The sequence below is a fragment of the Candoia aspera genome, chromosome 3, assembly GCF_035149785.1.
Source record: "Candoia aspera isolate rCanAsp1 chromosome 3, rCanAsp1.hap2, whole genome shotgun sequence".
NCBI lineage: Eukaryota > Metazoa > Chordata > Lepidosauria > Squamata > Boidae > Candoia > Candoia aspera.
The window spans coordinates 198,073,442-198,088,599 of NC_086155.1; the positions used below are offsets into that span (position 1 = coordinate 198,073,442).

General features: G+C 42.0%; 1 protein-coding gene across 1 annotated transcript in view; it reads left to right on the top strand.

The window, feature by feature from the left end:
- NSMCE2 (NSE2 (MMS21) homolog, SMC5-SMC6 complex SUMO ligase) overlaps window positions 1-2,692 on the top strand; it is a 224,569-nt gene extending 221,877 nt beyond the window's left edge. Inside the window, exon 7 of the mRNA XM_063299683.1 lies at window positions 2,373-2,692. Within this exon, the coding sequence (XP_063155753.1) occupies window positions 2,373-2,484 (112 nt within the window). The 3' untranslated portion in view covers window positions 2,485-2,692. The remainder of the gene's footprint in view (window positions 1-2,372) is intronic.
- The last annotated feature ends 12,466 nt before the right edge of the window (window positions 2,693-15,158 follow it).

Genomic DNA, 15,158 nt, shown 5'->3' on the forward strand with positions numbered 1-15,158 from the left:
GTAGCTTGCACATTGGACCTGCTGTCTAAAATCTGACCCAGGAGTATATCCATTCGTTGTGCAGATATAGATCCTTATTTCTAGAATGGGAAGCATGATAAAGAATAGTCCTTATCTACCTGTGAAAAATTCAGTCTCACCAAAAACAGGACTTCTTCCTGCACTGAGCCTACTGCATACATTGGGTTATAAATGGAGATGGGGAGCTTAAAAAATCCTGCTCTTCAGACTAGACATGCAACTGTAATATTTTGTAGTTATTTGTGTACATCTTTCAAATATTTTTTAAGGCAGGAACTGGTAGCATAAGATAAGAATCACAAAGATGAGAGGATTGGAAACCATTTAGGAATGAGAAGGAAGAGCCAGCAATAGCTATAGGAATCGAGCTATATTGTGGGCTGCAGTTGGAAAACTTACCATAAAACTCTTTTTGCCTTCCCAGCTATTGTCTTAAGGGCTGGAAGGGTTATTTCATGTTTTTAAAACCGATTTACGTCTGCAAATGCCATGCGTTGTATCAGATCAGACACTTGAGAGATGGTTATGGAACTAAAGAAGCGGGCAGTTCAGACTTCTCTGGTGTTCAGTGCTCAGAGGTAGTGTATTCTTGAAGGTTTTTTGGGGGGAAAGCCCCTATTTCTCATACTATTTGGTTTGCTGCAGTTCTCCGTGTCACCCAAGGAAGCTTACTCCAATCCTCTTATTTTTTCCCCTGTCTCTTTAAACTCCTCAGAGGATGAGAATCTAGAAGTTGTCATCTGCACAGTTCTTTGAAGGTATCAGACAATATGCAGACTCTTCAATCTGTAACGCTATTAGCCATTATTACCACCACAGGCAAACTGTGTTTCACTCAAGACTGATCTACAAGGAGAAATGTTCATAAATCTCAATAACTCATTCCTCCCAAGGCCATCCATTCTCACCTGTTTATATAATTACCTTCTGCATCCTGTCTCCCCAAACAGAGCTGACTTACCTACCAAGGATGGTTAGCATTAAATCTCAGAAAATCCTTCTAAAATTCAAAATATGGCATGTTTTCTTTGTATTTATTCATTATTCTTGGCTTAAAGAAAAGAATGCCCCTTCAAACTGAATTACATTTTATATAAAATTATGTAAATAGAGAAGCATGTCAAAAGAGAAAGCCAGTGAGTAATCCTAATTTGTGTGTGTTTGTGAATACAGTATGTGTCTGCATGAACCCAGATCTCAAATCATAACCTGCAAGGCAGATGCAGTTTCACTTTATAGTACTCTTGAATTTTACAAAGTCAGATTATTCTCACCTGTAATCCAGGTACTATAACCAGTTTGCATAATGTGCAGACTGGGTGATTCACTACCTAGTTGTATATATTTACAAACTACTTTTAGGGGCATACTCTCCTGAAAATAAAATACAAGGCAACAGAATACAGAGGCACTCCAATTGCAGGCAAGGGAGATTGGTTTTGCTTTTATCAGAATCTTAAAATCCATTATGGAAGTGGAGAGAAGCACATCAATGAAAAAAACTCTAGGTACATACCCAAGGCCAGGAGTTTGTGATCAGTACTGGAACCAAGCTCACAGATTCTCAAAGATATCTGCTCCAAGTTCCAGCCCAGCTTCCTTTTTCATCACTGTATTTTTTAGCAGTTACAATTTTTAGACAACTGGAAGTCAGAAATTCTTGCTTATCTGTTAGTGCTCAGCCTAAGAGATGTCATAGATGTATTGATGTAGGCAACGTACCAAGGAAAGAATAGAGACAGCATAAAAATCAACTTTCCACAACCTAGTACCTTCCTATTTGCCAGACTACAACTCATTAATCCCTGGGCAGGGCAGATATTTGACCATGTTGGATGGGAGTTACAGTCCAAACATCTGGGGGAGATTATGAGCCTTTTGCAGCTGAATCCAAGGCAGCCTTCAAAGAGAGGCTTTGAAGAGTCAAATAAATTATGGAGGAGAGGTGGAACTCTATGGAAAGGGTATTCCAGAATTGAGGAGCCACCATAGCCAATATGTCCTCTCTGCTCAATTACCTAACAAGTACAATATCCAAAGCAGATCTCAGCATGTTGGTAAGATGAATGAAAGCAGCCCTTTGCATCAACCTGGTGTTCATTGCTACTTTCAGGCATTTCCATTGAGAGACAGACATTAGCTGAAATGGGGCTAATTTTGAAGCTAATAACTTGCTTCTGTGGTTTTTAGGTTTGAAACATGGATAAAATAACACTTCTGCTCAGGATTGTTTTTTTACTGAAGAAATTAATCAGAACCCCCCACTGGATTCAAAGACAGAACAAAGCGAGAAATTCTGTTTTGTTAATTACATTGTGATTTTGACTCAGATCATTTCCCCTTCTTTACAGCTGCCCCCAAGTTGGCTGCAACAGGGAGGTCAGGAAAGCAGACTTGGTGTTTGATGAAGTCCTTAAAAGAACAATTGACAGTCGGAGTAAACAGAGCCAGTCAACACAGTAGAGGGCATCTGGCCCCAGCGGATGTTAAAACAAAGAACATGTGGCAGTAGAAGAGTTCATCTGAGCTTGAGTTTCTGATTTTCAGCTGTTGTGTAAGAGATTGTTACTGCAAGTATTTCAGTTGCAGGCAAAGTTGAAGGTCTGACCTGTTGCTAAAAGCATTTTCTTGGAAACTGCCAAGTGTAAAATGTCTTACTTTGTTTACCTTTATATATATGACAAAACCGTATTCAGCTCCTGCGTTTTGTAAATAAAACTGTGAAGGCCATCTTCAGTCCCTTCATTTGGCAGGGAGGAAGGGTTGCAGAATTTCTCTCTAATGTTCATATTAGAGTGTGTTGTAAATCTTAAATCATCATATTCTGGTAGATGCTTCTTCCCATGTGCAAGACATAATAAGCTAACAACTTCATTAAAATTTCTGGGCATGTGGAGGGTGGATCTCACTCATAAGCAATCCTTCAGTATCATCTTACAGCCAATCCATATATATATGGACATAATGTGGTTGGTTTGGTTTTAGCTTAGTGTTTTGTGGTTTGGAGGCCATAGTTTATAGTTTAGCAAGATTCTGGACTCACACAGTTGTGGTTTATTCAATAAACTGTAGTTAAGCAAATCACAACTTAGTGCTGTGTGTGATCCTGGATAGTCTAGTGGGATTCAGACATGATCAAGTCAACGTTTGTTTGACCACAATTTATTGATTAAACCACAGTAAATTGGATTCATGCTATTGAGCTAAGTCATAAACCATGGCTTCTAAAACCCAATGGCTATGTTTACACAGTGGCACTAAGCCCAAATCAAACTAACCACAGTATGGCTTAGTATGATGTATGAACTCAGGAATGCACTGCTACCATCTAAGTAGTGATAGAAGAGTGTTAACAGGTAGTGAAAAGAGAAATTTTAGTGAAAGAGTGCTAGTAGTATTAAGACAAAGAAATGGGTTGATGCATTCTTTCAAGAAGGACAGAGCAGCTAAGCCTCCCAGCCCATTTTTCGCATTCTGATAAACCTTGTGAGGCAGCCTCAGCTGGGAGGAAGTTGTCCAAGGAAGTTGGCTGTGGCAATACATGTCTACCCAGAAATAAGTTTTCAGGTGCTGCTACTGTCACCCTGGAGCCTTCTAGCTGCCCAAGAAATCAAGGGGTTGGGGATGGGGGTTAAAGCATAGATATGACAGGCTGAAATCTTCATGTAAGGTCTGAAGAATTTGGTCAGCTTTTCTACAGAGTAGTGATGTTGCTGACCACAATCTTTTGAAACCAACACATAATAAGATAAGAGGAAGTATGGGGTCTCAAAGCTTGAAGCTGACCTTTGGTTCTCTCTGAAATTCTCCAGTTGGTCTTGGAAACAGGTTAGAATTAAGGATTGTATCCTTGTTTCAGTGATTTTTAAAAAGAGCCAAGCCCTTCTTGGAATATACTCACAAAATTGGGGGGTAGAGGGGAGTTTGGATCATATCTAGCCAGCTATTTTGTTTGAGAGGTGTAATTATTTATTACATCTCCTTTCCATTAGTGATTTACAATGATAAGAACTCAGTGGTATTCTTCTCACACACTGGGGATTTGGGCAAAAGTAGGTAGAAAGCATGAAACTGGGGAACACTGGTGCAGACAGGACTGAGTTACATGGATCTGTGCCTAGGCTGATATCAGGCAACTTTCTCTAAAGACAGTATGGCTACATTTGAACGACTTGCTTAACAGGTCATTTATGGACTTGTGACTGCATTTGCTAAGCTTGGTTAATTTTCACATTGGTTGGGTTTTTGTTGTCTTATTCTGTTTTGCAAACGCATCCCATTGCTTGAAAATCAAACATACTGTGTGAACTGAGGTGTGTGGCTGGGTTGACACATCACACAAAAACGTAAGACTTGGTTTGATTGTGGTTTAGCATGCTATATGAATTCTGCCATTGCGGTTTGTAAACCTTGGGTTATGGCTTAGGATTTTAAGCAAAATGTACTAATTCCAGTTGATTTGATGAATCATGAATAAACAAATCATGACTTGGTCATGATCTTGTGAACTGGATCATCACCAAAAGGAAAAAAGGATCAGAGGAGGAGGGGAAAAAAGTAAAATTCAAGCAATCCTCTTTTCATATGCCATAAAATAACAGTGACAACAGATGAGCTAGTTCTACAAAACGGGGCAGGAGTGAAATGGGAGTTGGGTTTAGCCTTCCACTTGCTTTGGATTTCTTCTGGAAGCATCTTTGTTGCTTCTCTCGAATATGACAAGAACACAAATGGGGAAGCGGCTGGAAGAATGCCAGCAAAACTCAAGTGTTGCATTTAGGAGAAAAGAACCATGGCTATTCCATCAGTGACCTGTGCAGTGGATGGAAACTATTGCCACATAGTTATTTTACCTTTCCTTCATCTCTGCTTTCAGTTAAGCAATTCTTAACTGAAGAGTTAAGTCATGAAACCTGAACTCATAAGCAAGAAGTCAGGGCTATTGAGGACAGGGTGGCGGGCGGGGGACTGAATTGAAGTCATTTTGTAGTCTGTTGCACATTTAGTTGCACAAGAACTTGAAAGAAGATTGACTTCCACCTATGTGTGCTTGGAGATGCTTGGCTCCCCATTATTGCTATTGCAACTCTTGAGGGTCACTTAAGACATCCATCCATCCACCCAGTTCCTGTCCTAGAAGTGGAGAACATGTGGCTGTTGAGTTGCTGTTGAGATTTCAGCTCTCATTACTTCCAGAAATCATAGTGAATGATCATAAGTGATGTGGGTTGTAATGTGACACCATATTGACAGCTACATGTCCTCTACCCCTGTCTAGCAGATTGGGGGAAGCTGGATTAGCTAAAGGAGGCCACACAAATAAACTTCTGTCATTCTGCATAGAAACGATAGATGCTTGTAATCCAACGTGCAAGGGCACCCTGTTGAGAACACTAAGTTTAGCATCCCCAGCCTCTTTTTTTTTTAAGGATGAAATGTTATTGCAAAGCTTTCTGGTTTTTACATGCTAGTAAGCATAAGTGTTACCACATTTATCCCTGGCATGAGATCATGCATGTGGAAAGAGCTGATGACAATGTTAGGTATACATGACACACAGTGGCAGCTTAGAATCTACTGGAAGCTGAACAAACCTATTTTTATTCTGGGGAAAAAATGCACAAAACCATGCTCTCATTATTTGGTGTTTGCAGCCAAATTTCACTGGTATAACTTCTGGGGCTGTGAAAGAATAGATTAGGAGGTAGAAATTGCCTGTCTCCATTTTAACTGGCTCTCTAAAATGAAAGCAATGAAAATTGTGCCTTGGCTAAACCATGTAAGTTCTCCCATTTTAGACCTACAAATCAAAACATTAGTCAAAATAAGCAGAGTGCCTTCGGTGTAATGGAACTGCTCAAGGACACATTTGTTCTTTGGTGTGTTGGGGGGCCTGTATTCCCCCAAATAGGCAGATCCAGGACAAAAGGAGTTTGGTCCAAGACAAAAACTACATTTTGTTCAAATGAACTTAAATACCATTAATAAGATTACTCTCTGCATCTTTAATAAATGTTCCTTTTGGTTACATTTCAAAATTATACTTCGGCAGCAATTGGAGGCTGCGTTGAAGACTTTGGGGGCAGTATATGTGGCCCCATGGCTGGGTTCACATGACGTGCTAAACCAACCATAATTTGGCTTAGTTTGTGAAACACCAGTCACACGCTGGTTCCCTAAAATGGGTTATTGTTTCTGTTCAGCCCACTTGATTCCAGTTTCTAGCCCTCATAAAAATCAAAATCCAAGAAGAGGTGGAAAATATTTCTGTGAATTGGGATTGCATGAAAAGATTTCCCAATAAAACCCAGGTGTTTCTCACAGATGAATAATATTTGCTTGGCCAAAAACAGGAAAAAAGAAGTGGGGGGGGGGAGGAATTGAAACACACTGACTCAAGTGTTTTCACTTGGGTGATCAAACTTCTGAGCAAGGGAAAAAAGCAAGGTTGAATGGGAATGTTAAAGTTTGACTCGCTGATCTGCAACTTTCCTATAGCAAAAACAAAGCAAGCTTTCAGGCTGTTTTAGATCGGAAAGCAACAAAGTCAGGAGACGGGTGTTCATGAGACCTTGGCTGAGGTCCTCTGCTGTGCTGGCACAAATCTCTCTCTCTCTTATTTTTCCCATTAAACCTAATGAATGCCCTACAGCTTTCAGAACAGAGGTGCCTCCCTTTATTCATAATGGGAACAGTCCTGTTCCCTCCGGGCACTGCAGCCACATCCTGTCACCGGATCCTCATGCTTCATCCCATAGCAGGGAGCAAAAAGGAGACTGGTGGGACCCTTGGTTGGGTGACGGGTGGAGCATCACCCCAGGAACAGGACTTGGAAGGCGGAATAGACAAGGAGAAACAATTGCATGTTGTATGAAAGTGATCAGCATGGAGGTATTTGGAAGAGTGGTGACAAAATACAGGCTTCCGCTAAGGAGAAGTATCTCATTTTAAAAATTGGCTGCTGTGATGGAAGTAGCTACTCACAAAACAAGAGTTTTATTTATTTATTTATTTATTTATTTATTTATTTTGTTACTTATTTTCTATCCCGCCTTTATTATTTTTATAAATAACTCAAGGCAAGGGACATACCTAATACTCCTTCCTCCTCCTATTTTCCCCACAACCACCACCCTGTGAGGTGGGTTGGGCTGAGGTCACCCAGCCGGCTTTCATGCCTCAGGCAGGACTAGAACTCAGAGTCTCCTGGTTTCTAGCCCATTGCCTTAACTAGAAACTCTCATCTGGTTGCTCACCACTGTCCTGTCTAGCTTTCTAACACAACCCACCTTCCTTTTGTCCTACCCCCACCACCCCCAGACGAGTGGACACATTTCTCAATAAAGCATTAACCTTCACCCACCCTAGGACCAACTGTGGGATCTACTGTATGCAAGGGTGAGAGACATTCTTAGGAGCAAAAAGTCATTCTTGAAGCTGGTGTGTTGCTTTGCAATATACCGTGTGTTTATGTGTTAAAATTCATTTTAAAAATAGTTTGATTTTTTTACACAAATACTTTGAACAGGTACTGAAGTAGAATCCATTTCTTCAAAATGCCTCTGTTGCTTACTTGGGGGTGGGGGGCATAACAATCCTGAAAAATAAAGATGATACCCTACTTCACAGCATGTCTGCTTTCTAATTACTTCTTTTGAAGTTATTTTGGTATAGTAGGGAGTCACAAGCATCATACAGGTGTCCCTGGGGACTAGCTGCAGAAGCAGTCCCTGCTGGAATAAGGTGGCTCTCTCTGAAATGGTTGCTGTCTAGTCTGCACCCCACACATTTGCTGTATCTTTCAAGCACCCTGGGAGAAATGCCAGCAACTGTTAAGACAGCTGGAACACCCAAATGGCTTTATAGCAGCAAGAAGACATCTGGGCAGTAATGTTGATGGAAACACTCTCCTGCTACTGAAAAGTATGACCATTTCTGTAGCTGGGAAAGGCTACCATTGCCCCATATATATTTTTTTACCACCCTCCCTGTAACAGTCTGCAATTTCTCCTTGGGAGAAATGGGCAATGAAAGCACATTTTTCTCACCACATCATAATTCTGCAGTTGTGACACATGTAAGAAAGCATCTTTTCTTCCCCTATTCCCAGCATTTCGTGTCCGGCACTCCAAACAATTTCTAATGGCTATATCCCATTGAATCCTAGCTCAAGTTAAGCCCTGTTTTTAAAGGCCAAAAGAACATCAACATCCATCATAAAACTGGAAGCAAATGGCAAAAATGACCTCTCTGAGGGTTCTACTGAATGTTCTTTCCCCATCCCACCTCCTCTCTCTCTCTCTCTCTCACACACACACACTGAATTCTTCCCACCATGACTCACCATAGCAGTTGCTGTCAGTTTTCGTTGCTACCACGCAAGCAATGAAGCAACTTGTCGCTCTCAACAGCTGAAACCAAAATACTTCCTGCAGTTCTGTAGTAGCTCACACATACTTCCAGTGTAGTTTGTGAAATGACTGCGACAGCGTGAAAAAAAAATATCGGAGAATTGGGATTTTGAGTCAAGCGCATGCAGTAGTTGAAAGACTGAGCTGTTGAAAGTTGAAAGTCTCATGCTGTTTCCTTTGCTCCCCCGTAGAAAGCATCATCAGACCATACATGTGACTGATTCTCCACATTTACGGGTGCTGACTCAAAATAGGGTGCTGCATTTCCTACCCACCCCCAACCCCAGCATATAAGCGTTCTCTAAGGTACAGAAAGGTAGCATGTGGCACTTCAGAAAGCCCTAAGTCAACCTTCTGCCTCTTAATACCCTTCAAATGCTTGGGGATGGCAATTCTCAAACTTTCCAACCAATCAGGTTTCTGTGAGTTGTACTGTTTGGGTGGATATACTAAGTTAGGTGTAAATGCCTTAGATTGCTAGTGTAATAATACAGACTGCTGTAGTGACATAAGAACTCAAGAAGAGCTTTGCCTATATTGTCCAGTATTCCATTCCCACACTGGCCAATCAGATGGCTCCCAAGAAGCTCACAAACTGAACATGAGCATGATTGGACCTTCCTATCCGTGCACCCCAGTAACTAGAATTCATATGCATACCACTTTGGAACACTGAAGTTCCATCTAGATGTCAAGAAGATTAAAACTGTAACCTTATAACTCTTGGGGAACTAGTCTAAGATTGTTCCTCAAAGGAGTTCCACCTCTCAAAGAGAGACATCTAACCTCAAAGCCTCCACATTTAACTCCAGTGGAAACATATGCAGCCTTTATTTTTCTAGTACCACAGAAAGGAGAAAGTAAGTGAGAATTTAGAATCAATGGGCAGGATATGCTACAAAACCTTTCCATTCAGAGACCTTAGCAACCTCCAGTCACCTGGAGTCTATGCCAGTTCTGTCCTGAAGGATTCCTTGATCGTTTTTGATTCCCATCTCTTGAGGAAAAAATACCTAATACATACCAACAGCTGCCCTTCTGCTTTTTATCTTCTCTATTGTAAATGCAGAGTGGCACAATATGAATGGACATCACCCCATACATATAATTCTTTCCCTTCTTCTCAGCTCCTTTGTCTTAAAAAAAAACCCTACTCTTAACATTCCACAAGTTTTTTTTAAAAAAATTCTATTGATTCTAATGCAGTATTTGAAAATTCTGGTGATTGCCATGGATGGTTTTAAAAAAGCATTATTCCTGGATCCTGCCTCATCCATGTGAGTCTAATTCTCTTTTACACCCATCTATGGTTGTACTCACGTCCACATGTTAATGAAGTGGATTTTGTACATTGAATTACAAATTTGTTTATGTCCACAGTGATTAATTGGGTCAGCACTAAAGAAGTGTGCTCTTTGCGTACTCCACTGCCTTGCAGTCCTTAAGGCAGGCAAACACATTGGGTCAGAAATTTAAAAATGGGGCTTAAAAGTTGAAGCAGAACCCTATTTCCTTTGAACGTAAGGGTAGGATGGTCCAGAGACAGCAGCAGCAGTGGGAGAGAGAATGAAGCAAGGCCAAAGTACCTAACAAAAACAAGAGTGGGTTCATGCACTATGCTAAGCTTTGGTTTCTCTAATCATGGTTTATCAACGATTATTTGCCATCAAATCTGTGTCAACCCTTAGTGACCACATACAGTTTTTCTCCATGGCGATTATCAAGGAACCCACCCTCAATCATGTTCTCACAACACACTAAAAAGATAAACCACTCTTTTGTGATAAGCCACATGCAGCCCCCAGCCCCATTCTTCTGGCCACACAATCTTTTGCAATTTCTTTTTTAAAAATTTACCCCCAAAATAGGCATGCTAAACTTGAATAACCTCCAATCCATTCCCAAGGGCCAGAAAAGCTGGCTCCGTCCCCAAAGGGTTATCATGTCCTCTGCAGTCTTTGGATGCCAAGACAAATGTTAAAAAATGCAATGCAGGCCCTGCTCTACTTTACCTGAAAAAAAATTATCTGCCCTGGCCATAAACAAGGGCATACAGTCCAAAAAGGCTGGGTTCCCAGCACAACCTAAGCCAGAATCAAGCCAACCACATTTTGACTTGAGGGCCATTTGTGAACCCACTTGGAATCTTCAGTCTGTTCCATTGTTTGTCCCAAATTGGCTGGTGGCTCACACAGTTCATGCCCTTTGCTCCCAACCCCAGATTTACTGCAAATGGCTATTTCAAGACTAGTTGCAGACACATTCATGCCCACTTCCTATCTAACAAGAAGCCCTGCTGCCTTGGTTCACTGGCACACTCTAGGCCATTGTTTCTCAACCTTGGCAACGTTCAGATGGATGACTGGCTGGGGAATTCTGGGAGTTGAAGTTCATACATCTTAACGTTGCCAAGGTTGAGAAACACTGCTCCAGGCAAGGACAGGACACAGAGCTGACTTGGGTGCCTTTGTTCCCCCTGACCCAGTGCATTGTTACTGCTATAAAAATACCAATAGAAGTTATGGATTACTCATTGGGTTGCTGTCAGGTCAAGGTAGATAAAGCATTCAGCGCAGTAACAAAGAGCAGCAATAAAATAATGCCCAAAATGTGACATAATCTGCCTACCTCTTAGATCAGTGAAACAGGCTGAACAAATAGGCAATGATTATATAATGGAGAATTTGCCTCTTCCATTAACCCAGCAACTGTGTCTGAGATGGTCCATCTCTTCTTGACCGCAGAGATTGTTCAGAGAGAGAGAGAGAGAGAGAATAGAAAGTCTTCTTTAGAGGATTTATCTTAAAAATTGGTATATTGCAAGTAGAAAATGGGAACTGGGGCTCTTAAAGCCAAATGATCCTTGAAAGAGGTGGTGGGGTGACTTGGTGGCTGTTGGTTAACTTGCCTCTGGATTGTACTACACATTATTGGAACTGAACATTCCTCCACAAATACATCTTTTAAACCCCACACATATAGAAATGAAAAATCAAGCCATCATTTCCTTAATTCTGGTTTACTAAACAAAGCATAACTGGCTAGCTTCATGCAACATGCTAAACTATAAACTGGGGTTTGCAAACCGCAATTAGCCAGGTCCACAAAACTCACTAATCTCAAACCAAATAGATTATATTATGACCTTAGTGTGTTGTCTGAGCCGGACTGAATGTGCTGCAGGCAAAGAGCCGGATCTGTTAATAAGCATTCTGCTACATGAGTCTTCCCCATCCTGCTGTCCTATAGAAATATTGGGACCTCAACTCCCAGAATTCTCTATCAGCCCCAAACTAAGAATCCTGAGAGTTGAAGTCCTAACATACCTGGAAGCTGAACTACAAGGTCCCCAATTTACAGTCCAGAAAGGGAAACCTGGAAGCAATTTGGGTGTCTGGATGGATGGATGCTCTCCATAAACAGCAGCTGTTCAACAGATGGGGTAGGAAAATAGAGCATTAAAAAATACATATGGAGAGACAAGGCAAGTTGCTGAAAAAAAAAGGATTTGCAAACCCTTTTTCCCTGGTCTTGGAAGGAAGTAGCAAATGGAATCCCTGGAATATCCCTCTTAATCATGGGCAGACCTTAATGGGACTGAAAACACAATGAATCCTCTTGCACAAGAGGTTTCATGTGCCTCTTAAAATATACTGAAAGTAGCTGATGGTGTTGGAGGAGAATTCTGGGAGTGCCTTGGACTGCAAGAAGATCAAACCAGTCCATCCTCCAGGAAATAAAGCCAGACTGCTCACTGGAGGGAATGATATTAAAGGCAAAACTGAAATACTTTGGCCACATAATGAGAAGACAGGACACCCTGGAGAAGATGCTGATGCTAGGGAGAGTGGAGGGCAGAAGGAAGAGGGGCCGACCAAGGGCAAGGTGGATGGATGATATTCTAGAGGTGACAGACTCGTCCCTGGGGGAGCTGGGGGTGGCAACAACCAACAGGAAGCTCTGGTGTGGGCTGGTCCATGAGGTCACAAAGAGTCGGAAGCGACTAAATGAATAACAAAAGCTGATGGTGTGCAGGCTCCTGCTGTGTGGTTAACAGATCAGTTTGAGAACTCTACAAATATCTGTATTTGGAGCCCAAGATTCTGCAGATGGTGACCTCAAGGTGTGCATCTCCCTGCAGAATCTCCAGATGGTACTAACAGTACAATCTAAACATGCAACCCAGCCAAGGATCTGCCTGATGAATCATCTACTATTCAGACTCCCCTGTCACAACTAATTTGGTGTGTGTGTATGGGGGGGGGGGGTATGTGTTTGAGAGAAAGTAAATAAAAGCAACCGGTTTACTATGCTTCATTGGGATGAGTGTTTGTGGTTTAAGATGAGGGGTTATCAACTCCCCTGCCCACTTGCTGCAGTCTGAAATAGGTTTGTTTTAAATATCTGCCTATTCTGCAAAAGGACCATTCTGCTTCATAAACAACCACTTTCTTGAGAACCTGCAGGAAGTCAGACACCTCCAGCTGTCCAGACTGAAACTTGTACACCAGACTGTGAAAGTAAATCATTTTTCTTCATCTTGAAACCCTATTTCAAGTGCCATAAATTACTAACAACTATAGGTAAAGGTAAAGGTTTCCCTTGACATTAAGTCCAGTCATGTCCGACTCATCTCCGTTTCAAAGCCGAAGAGCCGGCGTTTGTCCGTAGACACTTCTGTGGTCATGTGGCCAGCATGACTACACGGAACACCGTTACCTGCCTGCCGAAGCGGTACCTATTAATCTACTCACATTTGCATGTTTTCGAACTGCTAGGTTGGCAGGAGCTGGGACTAGCAACGGGAGCTCACCCCGTCACGCAGATTTGAACTGCCAACCTTCCGATCGGCAAGCTCAGCAGCTCAGCGGTTTAACCTGCAGTGCCACCACGTCCCTTACTAACAACCATAGGCAAATTGAAAGTCTGTAAACATTCCCAGGAGAGATTTTGTGACTTTATTTGCAAGATCGTTGTAGCAACATTTAGCTCTAATAGTGTCCATTTTAAGTGGCCTTGGCATTTCCTGATTCTGTGCACCTTCCAGATTTGTAACATTCAGATTGCTACTAGCTGAAAGCAAGTAGAAATAAGGTGACCTACCATGGTTCTCCATCATTCAGAGATGGAAAACTGCATGTAACCTGGTGGGTTTAGCCTGGTGGAAAACTTACCCAGTACCAACCAATGCAGGTCACCCCTTCACTCATTCTGAATTTCTTCTTCCTGAGCCTGGTCATCAAGCATTTGCAACAAGCTTGCATTGGGTAAGACCTTTCTGCAGTGGTTAGTTGAGAGTTCAGCCTGAGGAGAGTTCCTCAGAAGAGATGCAAACTTTGTCAAGGTTGCTAAACAATCATCCCTCACCCAGGGAGTCTTCAGCTGTGGCCCAAGAGAGCATGAGAAGTCACTTACGCAATGCTGTCAGCAAGTGCGCATAGCTTACACATCATCTAGTCCCATCAGACCAAGGAGGTAGAATGGCAAAAAGCTAGAACCGTAGATCAGCCTTTTTCCACTTTTTGACCCTGGAGGAACCCTTGAAATATTTTTCAGGCCTCGGGGAACCCCTGCACATCCAGGCTCAAATACAGGCCAGAAGTCACAATATTATTATATTCGTTTCATGGGTAGGTCTGTATAGATGCACTAACAGTGCTCTTAAACTCAAAATAAAGAATGAAACTTACCTCTTTAATGGGAAGTTGCCCGAATTTGAAATAATTTTTAAAATAAATTGTGATCTCCCAGGGAACCCCTAGTGACCTCTTGTGGAACCCTAGGGTGCCATGGAACCCTGGATGAGAAACCCTGCCCTAGATCGCTGACCAAATAATATGGGCACAAGACAGAATGTCCTACTCACAACTTCTTTGAAAGTAACAATATAGCCATTAATTAGCTAATTACCTGCTGTTGCCTCAGCGTGGCCATCTCAGCTATTTACCTGGGTTGACCATTTCACTAGTCTCCAGCATGCACAGCAGTTACGTGCTTTACAGGATTTTGTTTCCATTTTTTATTGTATACTGCATAATAGGGGGGTCTTGCAGGACAAGGTAAAAAAAAGTCAAGATGGTGGCCACTACGGTGTGATGGAAGCTCTGCCTTTTCTGTATGTCTGTTGCGCAGGTGACACAAGGAAAAAATCAGCAGAGCATCAATTGCACTGTTGTGATTGTCAGCTTGACTTTTTCATACCATATCCTGCAGCTACCCCTGCTACATCATTAATGAAGAGTTGGTGTCTTTTCCATCTTGCCATATTTTCTTCCTACCTTCGATATCAGTGTTTCTCAACCTTGGCAACTTTAAGATGGGTGGACTTCAGCTCCCAGAATTCACTAGCCAGCGTGGCTGGCTAAGGAATTCTGGGACCTGAAGTCCAACCATTTTAAAGTTGCCAAGGTTGAGGAACACTGTTCTAGATTATAAAAGATGTGCTTCTGTAGTGCCAATGCCAGTGGTGTTCGTTTTGAACCACTCAGTATGACACACCAAAACAGCTGGGAAGCCTTTACCGAAAGTGTGACTTGTGGGCTGTTACGCTCTGTTGCATACATTGCTCAGAGAGTAGAGCGCTGGATGCCAGGCCATGCTGGGCTGGTGTTCATTTCAAGGGAAGGGTGCAAGGGAACAGTTTCCATGATACAGGCTGCCAAACTGGCAAGATGCAAATACAATGCTTTGGGGGGGTTACATTTCCACATCTGTCAAACCTCCATT